Source organism: Ambystoma mexicanum, chromosome 3p, assembly GCF_040938575.1.
Source record: "Ambystoma mexicanum isolate Mex_15411 chromosome 3p, UKY_AmexF1_1, whole genome shotgun sequence".
Taxonomy (NCBI): Eukaryota; Metazoa; Chordata; class Amphibia; order Caudata; family Ambystomatidae; genus Ambystoma; species Ambystoma mexicanum.
In genome coordinates this window covers 1,046,044,737-1,046,058,634 of record NC_090925.1, presented here as the reverse complement: position 1 = coordinate 1,046,058,634, position 13,898 = coordinate 1,046,044,737, and the positions used below count along the sequence as shown (strand labels likewise).

Below are 13,898 nucleotides of genomic sequence, written 5' to 3'. Positions count from 1 at the left end.
CAAGCAGATAAAGGAGGAGGTTTGGTACTCTGGGATAGAAATCTCTATTTACAAGAAGCCATACATCACCTGAATGGCAGTATCTGTTATGAAGAATGTGATGTCTCTGTATTGTGTGAGACGAAAGTGGAATTTGATGACATGTTCACCAACTGGTCATATCTAAATCTAATTGATTGGGAAAAAGTTATCTTTCTGAAGAACACATTTTCCACTGCACATATACTATACTTTGTCCCCAAATTCCATACAAATATCAGCAATTCACTGGGAAGACCCTTGTTTCTTAGAAAATATTTCTTTTAGAAAATGCCTATAAATACATTGATGTCTTTCTACAACTGTTTGTCAAAGATCTTAACTCTTACATCAGAGACACAGGTGACTTGCTTAACAAAATTAAAGGAATGGTATGTGATGGCATCTACATCTTGCTGTCTCTAGATGTAATATCTTTGTATACAAGTATCAGACATCAAGAAGGATTAAAAGCTTGCAAATTCTTTCTAGATAGCAAGCCAGTGAGTTTCAAATAGCACAATTAACTAATTCTATCACTACTCCAGTTGTGCCTTGAAAACAACATCTTTCAGAAATGTAGAACAGCTATGGGTTTGTGTATGGCTCCCACATACGCCAACCTATACATGGGATGGTGGGAGCTCACCACAGCATGGGCATTGAAATATCATCATCATGTAGAACAAATAATTTGTTGGTATTGCTTTATTGACAACCTATTCGTTATCTGGAAAGGCTCTGTTGAACAATTGGATGAATACAAAACAGAGCTCATTTGCAACAATTTAAATCTACATCTAACTATGACAAAAAACAAAGGAAGAGCAGAAATGTTTAGATGTAGTGCTATTTCCAGAAAGTGGCATTATACACAGCATGTTCTACAGGGAACCTACAGCATCATATTCTATTCTACATGCCAAAAGCCATCACCCTAAGGCCCTGATAAAAATAATTCCCTTTGGAGAATTGCTATGAGCAAAAAGAAACTGTTTAAGGAACTTACACTTTGAAAAAGAATCCAAAAATAGTGTAACTAGATTCTCCAAGCAAGAGGCTATGAAGATAGCGATATTAATGTGGCCCTATTGAAAGCTGGCAAGATGGATAGAGAATAAGTAATGCAGAACAAAACAAAAAGCAAGATGGAAGATATAGAAAAGGATATAGTTAGATTAATCACTCCTTTCTCGAAAAGAGCTAGACAACTCTGATCGATCCGGAACAAACACTGGCTGATATTACAGGAAGATCAAGATCAAGATCTAGCTAGATATGTTGGAACTCATCCTAAAATAACATTTTCGAAGACAAGATCTATCAAAGAATACATAGCACCAAGTGATTCGTTCATAAGTAGAGATAAGAATGGACCTAGAACAAAAATGGATTTCAAAGATGCAATAATTGTAAAATATGTAATCAAGCATATCAGGTATTGAAATGAGATATGGTCCTAACAAAAGGCAAAGCTGGGAGATCAAAGAAACCATCACATGTACTACTAGATTTGTGGTATATGCCATACTATGTCCCTGTGACCTTACATATATTGGATATACATCTGTACCCTGAAAATCAGAATCCTGCTACACTATGGAGCTATCAAGAATAAGGATGTCAATTACCTGCTGGCAATACATATTGAAGAACAACATAGTAGTGATGCCTCTCTGCTCAAATACAATGACTTGGCCCATATTCCGAACACAGGAAAAAAGGAAACAGAGAAAGACATCTTAGACAATTAGAGTCTAAGTTGATCATCAAATTTAACATGAAAACACCTCAAGGCCATAACACAGGAGAAGAACTGGCAGTACATATGATGAACAGTTAAAATAATGAATCTCTACTTATCCATTTACAACATCTACCTCAGTGATCCACATGGATTGAAAACATTCCTACATAGGAACTTTATCTATCAAACTTGATTCTACTGAGGGGGAATCTGTTAATACTCAATCCACTAGGATGGAAGGGTTAATAGGTTTGAATGCACTAGACAGGTGGGGCTTTAGACACTAGTGAGCTGGAAGCACGAGTGGCGGTGGCATCATGCGATTTATTTGCCCTACATGAGTCATGGAGGGAGTCACCCACCCCTATAAACGCACTAGCGTAATATACTAATATTTATGAAAATCACACGCTCCCGAAATTGATTTTTCATTTTTCCAGGCTTTAGTCATAACTGATATCATCTAATAATCTCTGACATATCCCCTCTGTCTAGGGTGGGTACTCTACCCCTGGATAGACCCTATAGGGATGTACAAATCTATCTAGATAATTCACACACTACTAAATAGGAAGTGACAGCAATTCCAAAATGGCGCCCAGACTAGCACCTACAAGAACGCCATTTCCAGAGCATGATCACATGATCACTTGAATTTATGAGTCCGGTGTTAGGGGTGTGTTTTAGGAGAAATTTATGAATGGAGCCTGGCAATCTAGTGAGTATAACTACACCTGATGAAGCCCTGTGGGATGGGTGGAACGCGTGGTGACATGTGGAGTGAATTCAATAGCTGATGCAAGGAAGAGCGATTGCCGCCGTAGAACTGTCCTTGTTTCCTACAACAAAGCTGCTCCAGTAAAGTCAGCACATCCAGTGAGTCAGGGAGACTGATAGCAGGCTGGTCTGTGATAGAATCAATTTTGCAAGCAGCAACATTGTATGAAGAAATCTGCAAAGAAGGCATATGTGATGAGTGATGCAAATATAATTCAATATCCAAGGAGTGACTGAACTTTTTGAAACCAAGGTAAATGCCATGTACAGAGTGGTTTGGCATCATGTGGGTGCTCATTCGAAGGTCTCTGTAAGGTATCCAACTGAGAGTGTAAAATTCTGAACTGTGAAATCGAAGTGGTCTTGCAATGGGTCAAGCTAAACTCTGTGTATATTTGAAAGTCTTCGATAGCTAATACGAACTGAAATTGGTCGGAGCCTGGCTGAGGGAGACTAATTGTGGAAAAGGATCTGAGCCCAGCCGAGGGGGACCCGGGGTGAAACGTGAGTCAAAAGAGAAAAGACATAGGGCCTCATTACGAGTCCGGCGGTAACCTTGGCGGTAAAACTGGCAGGCTGCCTCTGGACCCATGGGGATTACCAGCGTCAGACTTGCTGGAATTACCGGGGCATTACAGCCCTGGTAGTCTGGTAATTCTGGCACCTGCATTCCGTTAATCCCCATTCCAGTGGAGTCCCAGAGGACTCCACAGGAATGGGGACAGTGGAAACACCAGCACCATGCGGTAATGGTGCCGGTGTTTCCGTGTCCATCTGTGGCCGGTGGTGTTACACCCACCAGGTCAGACCTAGCGGGTGCAACGCCACACGCCACAGAACTCGTAGTTAGTTGATCCAGAAAAGGGTACCAGTACGGTTTTACCGGCACCGTTAAATCCAGACCGGCTAACTCGTAATGAGGCCCATACAAACTGAAATTGGTCCGAGCCCGGTTGAGGGAGACTCATTTTGTAAGAGGCATCTGAGCACGGCTGAGGGGGATCCGGGGTGAACCGTCGGTCACCCAAGAAAAGATTGTGCTACAAAAGGGATCTGAGCCTGGCTGAGGGGGATCCAGAGTGCAGAGTGAATCACCCTACTTGAATACTTGGATAGGACTTTTTTGTTTGTTTGATATGTCCGGCCCTCTGGATCAATAGACATTTGATAACTTAAGAGACTCTGACATAGAAGGCCCTGATGTTTGCAATATCCTCATGCCGAAGGAGCCAATGCTTGAGTGAACCGCCTTGATGGGACATGGGGAAGGGAGGCCAATGGCCTGAACATCCTGACTTATCATTTTGTGAACATTTCCCCACACTATTTGTAAATTAGCGGTAAGAATTGGCAATATGTTTTTTAGTATAGGCCCTTTTATTTTTGACGAGACTCTACTAGGACTGAATTATTATTATTTGATGGTCGTTGCTTTCTCCCATCTTAGATTTAGGTTTATATAGACATTTATCACGCCCTTGATAAAGTTCAATAAACACACTTGAACTGTGATCACTTGTGTCAGTCTTACTTTGATACCATGTCTTCCTTACGCAGGCCAATATGAAATTCTGTTGGAAGAGATACATGTGTGACAAATTTTGTATTTGTGGATTGGAAAAGTAATTTCCAAGTTTAAGTCAATTATTGATTACAGCTGATAAGTGTCCTGATCAGAGGATTATTCATTTGATTTAAAGAGCATTATGCACAATATTGAAAACAGGTGATTTCTGTGAGATCTTCCAAAGTGTGTTTCATGGCAGCAATTCCTTTTATCAAGTCATTGACTTTACCCAAACTTACACTAGCCAATGCTTCACTCTCCACTTTCCATGGGCCTTTGCAGAAGCATCATCGAACGATACCTCAACATCTGTTCCAACCATGAGGGTGGCTGTTGATTTATGTAACTCAAGCATGTCCACTTGTATCCTAGAAGAACAAAAGTGATTGTGAAACATAGGTTCTAAATACAGAAGCTCGGAGTAACATAAAAGGAGACAGTGTAATAAAATGTTCAAAGCTTATGCACACAACCAGTAATGATCTATACATAAATAAGTGCATAGTCAACCACTGGGAAGAAAACACTTTACACCTAGTCTCCTTGGTCAAGCCAGGGGTAGGTGTTTGGAATAATATGCCATAAAATGACTAGCAACAACAGTAATAATACAAATATCATCCACATATTAGACTCTAACTCTTTGTCTTGCAGTGATAATCATTATTAAAACCTATACAATAGAAAACACAGAACATTATTGACATATTTCCATACAAGTTCAATTGACCTTCTATATATGCCATAGACCCCTCAAGTGCAACAATGTATTTAATGACATGAGTACAGGTTTCTCCAAATATATTGGTCAGATTAATAGAAATGTGTTACATTATCTTCCCAATTTTGATGAGCGGACAGATTTTATCAGCTTCCTAGCCACTCTATCATTTTGTGCACAACTGAGCAAAAATCATATTCCTAATCTCAATTTTACTGGCATATTGCTCAATCTTATTTACATGGCTTTCAAGTTCACACACAGTTTATACGTCTGAACAAGTATTTAATATAAGGCTTTTCATGATGCATGAGAATGCCCAATCAGTATAGACATTCTGCACAATTTTGGGCATACAGTAATGATCACTGGTGTATCCCAGAAAAGTGTGAATTCAAATATTTAGCTATCTGTTGAGCATGCTTTATGAACAGCAACAATGTGTGGTCTGATGCTTTCCTAAACTCAATTAATGACTCTTTGCAGGGCACCAAGAGTGTTGACCATCACAACCTAATCCAAAATATGAGAGGTTTCATTCTTGCTTAATAAAAAATCCCTGTAAGCCTATTTTCAGGTTTGAGAGAGATGTGTGGGGTACTGAAAGGTACTGTAAGAAAAATGTAACTCCAGTCATTCTGTTCTACTTTCAGTGATCAATTCTCTCTTCTCTGCTTGCTATGGAAAGCATTCCTCTCTTCTAATTCTTCTTGACTTGTCGGCAGCTTTCAACACTGTCAACCTGTAGGATAATTGGTAACAGTGAAGGGCAGGGGTTCTGGTATAGTTGGTGGTAAGGGACTCAAGTGGAAAATACAGCCATCATAAATGGCCAGCGCGTGCATCAGATTGAAATGCATTTACTATCATTGCAGTGAGCACATGTTAAAATTAGTTCATTTCAGAATAATATTCCATTTGACTGATTTTGTACCAAATTTAATAACTAATGTACATTAATATACTAACTTTACATCCCATTTTAACAAACTGAATTCCCCATCCTTAACATGGAGTGCAAATCGGTTCAGAGGAAATAAAATGGAATTAAGTTTGAAGTGCCTTTCTGCAATGGAGTTAAAACGTGCAAGCAACTACTGGCTCTGTGATTTCATTCAGCATGGATTAAACTGTGAAGATGGTATGGGCACAGTTGAAAAGCACCATTGTAGCTGCAGGAAGCAATTGTTGCAGCTATGTTTGCAAAAGTAATGGGCTGAACGGATCGAATGACATGATCTAGTCAAAGGGATAGGATTCATGAGTAGCAGTAGGAGGCTTTAAAAGTAAGAAGGGGAGGTTTGGGTCTGACGTGCAGTGCAAAGGTTCAGAAACTTCCTGGCAGACGGGCAGGCTTACTGACAAGAAGACGTGTGGCAGTCACTGGGGAGCAGGAATCCACTGGGATCCAAGTCATGTCCTTCTTGTGGGCTGCCCGGGTGTGCTGAGGTTGTGATATTTCTGATTGCTGGCAAGCCCAGAAAGAGGGGTTTTCCAGAGCTAGCAGCGCAGGAACCTCACCAACTTCTAAGGTGAATATGGGTCATAAGTGAGGTATGGATGCATTTATGCATTTTCTTATAGCTAGTCAGGACCAGCAGGTTTCTTTCATGCATAATGTTCATTAATGTGAAACAAACACAGCTTTGAAAGTTCATAAAAAAGGGTTTGTTTGCTGTTATTCTTTTCTTTTTTCTCTCAAGCTACATCTGCTGCCAACTTTATTCGCCTTGAAGGACAGTGGTAAAATAAAACCGAAAGGGCCTCGTGATGAGGACGAGCTGTGAAATGTAACATGATTTAGATGTTTTCTTTTATACACAAGTTTTAAACTGCATGAAATGTTTTATCTGAATAGCTACAAGTATCATTGTATGTAAAACTATCACATATCGAAAACCAATTCAGTTGAGTTTTCTGTGCATGAATGCACTCACTGGCACTGAGGTTGCGAGTTTACAGGGAATCGCCCCATTTTACTGCAGGAATTAATTCATTCTACCACAGGGGGGAAAACCTGAAGTGAACCTTTGGTTTTCATAGTAAGTAAGTTTAGAAGTGTGTGATGTATGTCTATTCAAAAAATTGCTCAGAATGGAAGAGGTTTTGGGATTTGGCTGCTAGAGCATAACTCAGTATCGTAGATAAGTTGCTGAGGAAAAAAGGGATACCGTCATGTATAAGTGTAATAAGTCCGGTAGCTATTATTTTGAAAGACCCAGGGATGAAGGACATGTGATAGGGTATATTCTGAGGGGAGCATTACCACTATAAAAAGGGAAGCAACCAATGCGTTACCACAATCAAATATACCACAATTTTACCACTGTCGGGGGGGATTCTGCCGGGGTCGGCCGGGCCGTCCGCAGACCTCCGGGCAGGGAGGCCCCAACTCCTCCCGTGTATATCTCGGATCGAGACAGAGTATGAGGCACACACAAGGAGCAAGGCAACTTCTGTCGTTTATTATGCAAACGGCAGGGATGGGTCAAGGAGCGCACGCGTTCGTCCTGACACACACACAATAGTGGGGCTCGCAGGCCCTTTTTACTACATTATGACGCGCTACTTGCGTCATTCCAAAAAGTTACCAAAAGAACCTATCGCCACTCTTGATTGGTTGCTCGAGTGGTGGGGTTAGTATAGTACGCCTATAGAGAATGATATTAGTGGTTAAGGTGTAGTCAGGTGGTATATCTGGGTTGTCCCTACAATTAGATACATAAGAATTGTTACATGAAGACCCCTGAGGATTGGCTAACGTTACTGACGTCTGAGATAAGAACCTCATGTTCTGATTGGTGCATCCGTGAGCTCCCCAGCCTGGGACCACCGTTGTTCCCAGCACACGGTGCACCTGTGGTTGCAACAGTGTTTCAGTATGGGTACGTGCAGGCAATGTGAGGATTTATTCATAGGTGGGAGACTGACCGTTCCCACTGTAGCAGGTGTCCATTGAGCCTTTCAAGTATGTCGGCCTGCGTCTCGTAGCGAGGTACCCAGACGCCTTTTCTCTCCTGGGTTTTGGCATCTCGTCAGGTTCGGCTTGGTCACGTGGGGAGGGACCGTGTTTGAGGCATAATTCTGCACAATTAATATTGTTTTTCCACTGTATGTCTGGTTTAATTTGCAGATATGATTTTAACATTGGTACGTGGAGTGCGAGGTTGCAACATCGTGCCTTTGAAGATTTGTTTCTTGACTGTGGGTTTGCAACATTACGACCTTGGCTGGTTGCTCCACTGGGTTCTTTCTGCAGGCTCAGCAACCTGACTTTTGCTTTGTTAATGTCCACGGGAACTCTTGCTTGAGGCCTACTTGGGCCTGGTGCACGAGTAATCCATTTAGTGCATGGATGCTTTAGGTTATAGTGGCATACAGTTTCATGGCCAGTATCGTGTTTCCATTATATCTCTCATGATGGTAACGGGTTTCAAGAGAAGCGTGAGCAAGCGTTATAAATGAGCTCATGGTGCGTCTTGCGTTTCTGCATTCTGAAAGCCTATGTAAAAATAATAAAGATGCACGTCCGTGAATAAGCCTGTCGCCTACGTCAGAGCACTGAGTATGTTCTTCGTGTAGATTGGTGTGGAAATGTTCAGCGTGTATAATAGTTCAGCGGTGCTTCCCGTTATCTAGGTCGTCATGGCATCTCTAACGATGTGTAGATTTCAGTCTAGTTGGTCCGTGCCGCAGGTGTCGGCATGGCCAGTGCGGGCTGTTGGGCAGGCAGATGGACACATCCGTATGTTTCTGTACCAGGGTATTTGGTCATCTGGTAAATGGGCAAACTCTTCTCGTGGCGGGTGTCTGGGCCGCGACCCTCTAGGCCAAGCGCGAGAGGTGAAGGACGGGAGTCTGGTTTTCCATTCTCCCACTTCAGTCCCCCCTCTGGTCGACTTGTCGACCACAAACATATCCTTCTCGTTATCTCCTCTTACTCTCCATATCTTGGTTATCCCTCCGAGATGTCCATAATGGTTTACGTGATCTTCAAATGACCAATACATGTATTCGCATGTTCCTCCAGGAGTACAGTACACCCATCTTCCTATGTAGCTCCTAGGGTTCCTTGGGTTCTCGATCTTCACTGATGGTGGGTCTAGATGATTGGCGATGATTTGGGTGCGCAACTTCTCCCTTTCGTGTATTATCACACCTGTGTGCTGGCCGTCATCCGCTGGCATCAAGGGGTGCATTCCCACCATTTCCAGCAACTCATCAGTTGAGCGCGCCTTCCGGGCTTTCCAAAATCTAATTATTATCAGTGCAGCTCCAGCCAAAATAGCACATCCCACTATTATTTTCAGTCCATCTGACAGCCAAGATGGCATCCATGACCATAATAGTGAAAACCAGCTTTTATCCTTGTTTACGCCGTTACTTTCGTCCATCATTTTGGAGTGCATCTGGGCCAATTGTGAAACTGCTTCTGTTAGTGTACCATTGTCGGCATCGTTGGCAGGTATGAACGTGCAGCATGATTGTCCTATCTTTGCACAAACTCCTCCTTCCATTGCTGTGAGAAGGTCCAATACATATCTGTTCTGTAGTGCTACCATCCTTACAGCTCGCAGCTCCTCTTTAATTGCGTTAAACCCATTTACTGTCGAATTTATGGTCATCATTAGTTCCCATCTGGTTATTTGCAGCCATTTTGCGTTTGCGTATGCCTGCAGTCCCGGATGTATTATTGAGGAGAAGAACATTGCTGCTCTGCTGAATAGTCTGTGTTCTGGCGGTATTGATGTTAGTTCCGTTTCCGACCTTCCCCACAGATAATTTCCTGTTAATGGCTCTCCTTGTCTTTTTCTCCTGTTTAGGACAGTATCATTGCTGTTGGTCCTGTTTTCTTGCTCCTTCTGGAGTGGTGCAGATCTCTTTCTTCTCCTGTCTCCTTCATCCATTTTCGGAAATTTCGCCACATCGACATGCTTCTTAGGTACCACTAGTGATGGTACATTGACGTGTACCATTGTGCACACACCACTCCACAGGGGAGGCAGTGTATGATATGCCTTTTCTCCGCAGGCCCAATAATGGTCCATTATTACTGCTGTTCCCGCTCCCCCCTCAGGTAACTCCATCACACTTGCACAATTGGTGTTATATCCCACGTCCACCTCTCCTTTATGCTGGTAACATACTTTGGGCGCAGTCAATGGTAATATAGTTATCGGGTCTTCATCTTCTTCTACCCACGTGAGCATTGGTACGTACTTGATCCATGTCGTCCAACATCGATGATTGTGTGTTTCGATGGTTGAGATAGTTTCTTTTGTTACCATGTTGCTGCCAACCACTCCTATCTCCCAGCTGGTACCCAGGAACACCTTTCCTGTTATCGTCAGTAATGGCCTCTCCCAGCATCCTTGTTTACCCGGAACTTCCGTGGCGTACCAATCACATGGTAGATACTGCAGTGTTACCTTCTTTGTTTCTCCTTTTTCAGGGCCACTTGTTATGTATCTGAATGCTTCAGCATGTAAACTGGTCTTGTGATAACTCAGATAGGTCTTGAGGAAGTTGTTTTCATATGGGTATGAGTCTCGTGTTTTCCATGTCATGTGCACTACTGTTCCTTGGAATCTTCCTTTCGTTTGGAACAGGGCCAAATATATTATGCACTGTGCTGTTTTTTCATCTATTTCTGTGGCAACAAATGTTCGTGAAGCGCTCATGGCGTATGGTATTAATGAGCAAACGTAACAGCTATCCTCAGTTGTCTGCTTACCAATGCGGGTCATGTGCTGGTACCATATGTTGTTTGTGACGTGTGCTGAATCTTGTACATAATTATCAATACCTTTATTGTCTGAGTATGTGCTGCGTTTAACTTTATTTCGCTTTTGTTCATTGTTACTGTTACCACCTGACGTAACACCTGTTGCAGCAGGGAGGTGGGGTACATTAGGTTTGGGTGCAGCAAAAAAACTCATAGCATAGCTGTACTGCCATACAGAGGCAGCCAAAACTCCGGTGATCATAAAAATCCCTATTATTTTTATTACATATGCTAATCTCACCGACATTTTTGCTCTTACCTTGCTGCAGTCCTGGCAGCGTATTCTTGCGACGTTAAAGTTGCCCGCCTAAAAATTCTCAAAAAGTGCTTGTTATTAAATGTTAGTTTTGTTTCATTAAGCTCTCCCTATCAAATAGTCATTCAGTGCCCAGGTGAAGAGTTGCTCCCACGCTACTCTAAGTGATCGGTCTCTCAAGACCGGCAAGTATGGGCGGAGGTGGGGCATGTAATTTTCTATGGCCAGGAGGAAGGCCGTGTAGTATACACGTACCCTTTTCTTTTTTAAGTATGTTGGCCTTTTTATTTCGTATACAAATTGGTGTGACAATTCTTCTGGGTAACTATCGTCTGGCAGCACCATCTACGCCTGCACACTGAATTTGTTAGATAACTTTTCTTAACAATACAATATTACGCAGCTCCTGTATGTGCGAGAGAAAAAGAGAACATTCACGTGTTTACATGTGTATTGGTGCAAGCGAAGTCCTTAGTTTTTATTACAATTGTATTTAGTAGTCAATGGGGGGGGGGTTTGCTCAGATGGCGGGAGCAGTTTTACTCTTTGAACGTGTGACCATGGGGTGGGCAGTGTGGGGATCGCCCCCTTCTTCGTCCGTTATTCTCTCCGAGGGAACAATTGGGTCGTTGTCTGTGGTTGTGTTTTCTTCCGCTGCCGGGGATGTTGTTGGCGTTTTTCCAATGGACCTGTCGTTGGCGCTGGGGCGGGTCTGCAGTTTGTAGATTTTTACATCATGCAGGTGGTTCCACGCACGCTTATCCTTTAGTTTTACTGCTCTTGTTGATACGTCCTCTACTAAATGGGGGCCAGTGAACCTCTGCTGGTTCCACCTTCTATTAAAATTTCGAAGTAGTACGTGGTCGCCTTTGGCAAGTTTGCACAAGTTCTCCTTTTCCAATTCTGTATTTTCGTCTATTTCTTGGTTGCTGGTGGACCCGCCCCGTGTGCGCTCGAGCTGTTGAGACACAAACACAACGCTAGTAATCAAAGAAGACACATATTGATACATTTCATCACCTAACACATTCGCAGAACTTTCTTGGTCGGTGAATGCCCTTGACGTTGGTGTTAGGGGAAGGCGCATTTGGCGTCCAGTAACCACCTCGTGTGGGGTGAGGTGGTGGTCGGACCCTGGCCTGTTTCTAAGTTCGAACAGTGCTAACGGAAGGCAATACAACCAACTTTTCTTTGTTGTTTGCTGTATTTTAGCAATTGCCTCCTTCAATAGGCCATTCAGGCGTTCACATACACCATTGGCCTGTGGGTGGTACGCACATGCAAATTTGTGTTTAATGTTCAGTAGGGATGTGATATGCTGGAACATTTCATTTGCGAAATGGGGTCCGTTGTCTGATCTTAACACCTCGCACACTCCCCACCTGGGGAATACCTCCCTTACTATAAATTTGGCTGCTCTAAACGCATCAGGGTGTGAACAGGGCCCTGCTTCGATCCACCTAGAAAATGGGCATACTACTACTATCATGTATCTATTGCCTTGACAAATGTTGATCATATCAACATAGTCAATGTGGAGGTGCCGAAAAGGTCCTTCTGGTCGGGGTATGGTACCTCTTATCACCTTTAAAGTATGACCGGCCGTGAACTGTTGACATGTAAGGCAATTGCTGATAAAATTTGACACATGGGATGTTAACTCGGGACAGAACCAATCTTCTCTAATTCGTGCTGCTATTATTTCTTTGCCTGTATGGGCAGGGTGATGTAATTGGTTCAAGGCGGTATTTAACAATGCCAATGGTATTACAACTTTCCCAGTGCCACCCTGGCGCCATAGTGCGTCGGTTGGTGACATTGTGCATCCTCTTTTCACCCATACTTCTTTTTCGGCCATTGGTGCAGCCGCTTGTAACTCCATAATCTGGGTGGCTGGGAGATGGGTGTACCCTTCTTTTATTAACATCTCCCTCGCTATTCCCCTCCCTCTCCCTCTCTGTGAGTCTGTGGGGTTCCATATCTCACCAAAATATGCAGCATATTTTGCATGTGCGTCTGCTGCTGCATTTCCTTTTGATATATAGTCTTCTCCATTGGTGTGTGCTGTGCATTTTACTAGGGCTAGTTCTTGGGGATCGTTTATTACTTCAATTAGTTCAGCCAACAAGAGGGCATGTTGTACTGGAGTGCCGTCAGCTCTCCTAAACCCTCTTCTTCTCCACTTTGATAGCCCTGAGTGGACAGTGGATGTAACATATGCACTGTCGGAATATATAGTAACTTTTTTATTAAAACTTTCCTTTAGTGCCAATATGAGTGCAACCAGTTCCGCCGCTTGAGCAGAGTAATGCTGTGGTAATTGTACACACTTAATAGCCACACACACTGGCGCTTCCATCATTTGTACTACTGCTGCCCCAGTCCTCCTTATCCCGTCTCCTTGATCAATAGTTGATGACCCATCAATAAACAAAAGCTCACCTCCCTCTAGTGCGTTTTCTTCAACTTTCCTAGTACATGAGTACATCTCAGTTACTTGGGTGCAGTCGTGGGCGTAATCTCCCTCTTCAATTACTTCTGCTAGGAACCTTGCAGGGTTAACCGTGCTACATCTAACAATTGCCAGTTCAGCTTTGGACAAAATAATCTCATAACCTGTTGCCCTCTGTGTCGTCAGTGTGGACTTAGGTTTATTCAATATCGCAAATAGTGCATGTTCTACAAATAGTGTAGTTGGACACCCCATAGTTATTGATGATGCTTTTTCTACTGCAAATGCAGCTGCAGCAAGACCTTGTTCGCAAGAGAATTGTCCTAACATTATTGGATCTAAGTGACCGCTGTAAAATGCTACTGGTTTATAGCCCATGCTAGTCTTTTGGGCCAATACTGCTTTCATTACTGCTGAGTCGCAATGTGAAAATATAAAAAATCGTCGCTCATAGTCTGGGGATGCTAGTACTGGAGCAGTTGATATTGCTTCTTTTAATTCATCAAATGCCTCCTTCATTTCCATAGTCCATCCCAACTTTTTCTCCCCTTTATTTGCTTCCTTCAAACCCTCAA

The 13,898-nt window shown here is 42.8% G+C and overlaps 1 protein-coding gene across 1 annotated transcript in view; it reads right to left on the bottom strand.

The window, feature by feature from the left end:
* Positions 1 to 13,898, bottom strand: part of LOC138579692 (bactericidal permeability-increasing protein-like) — a 462,445-nt gene that overhangs the window by 261,906 nt on the left and 186,641 nt on the right. Inside the window, exon 4 of the mRNA XM_069649930.1 lies at positions 4,349 to 4,477. Within this exon, the coding sequence (XP_069506031.1) occupies positions 4,349 to 4,477 (129 nt within the window). The remainder of the gene's footprint in view (positions 1 to 4,348; positions 4,478 to 13,898) is intronic.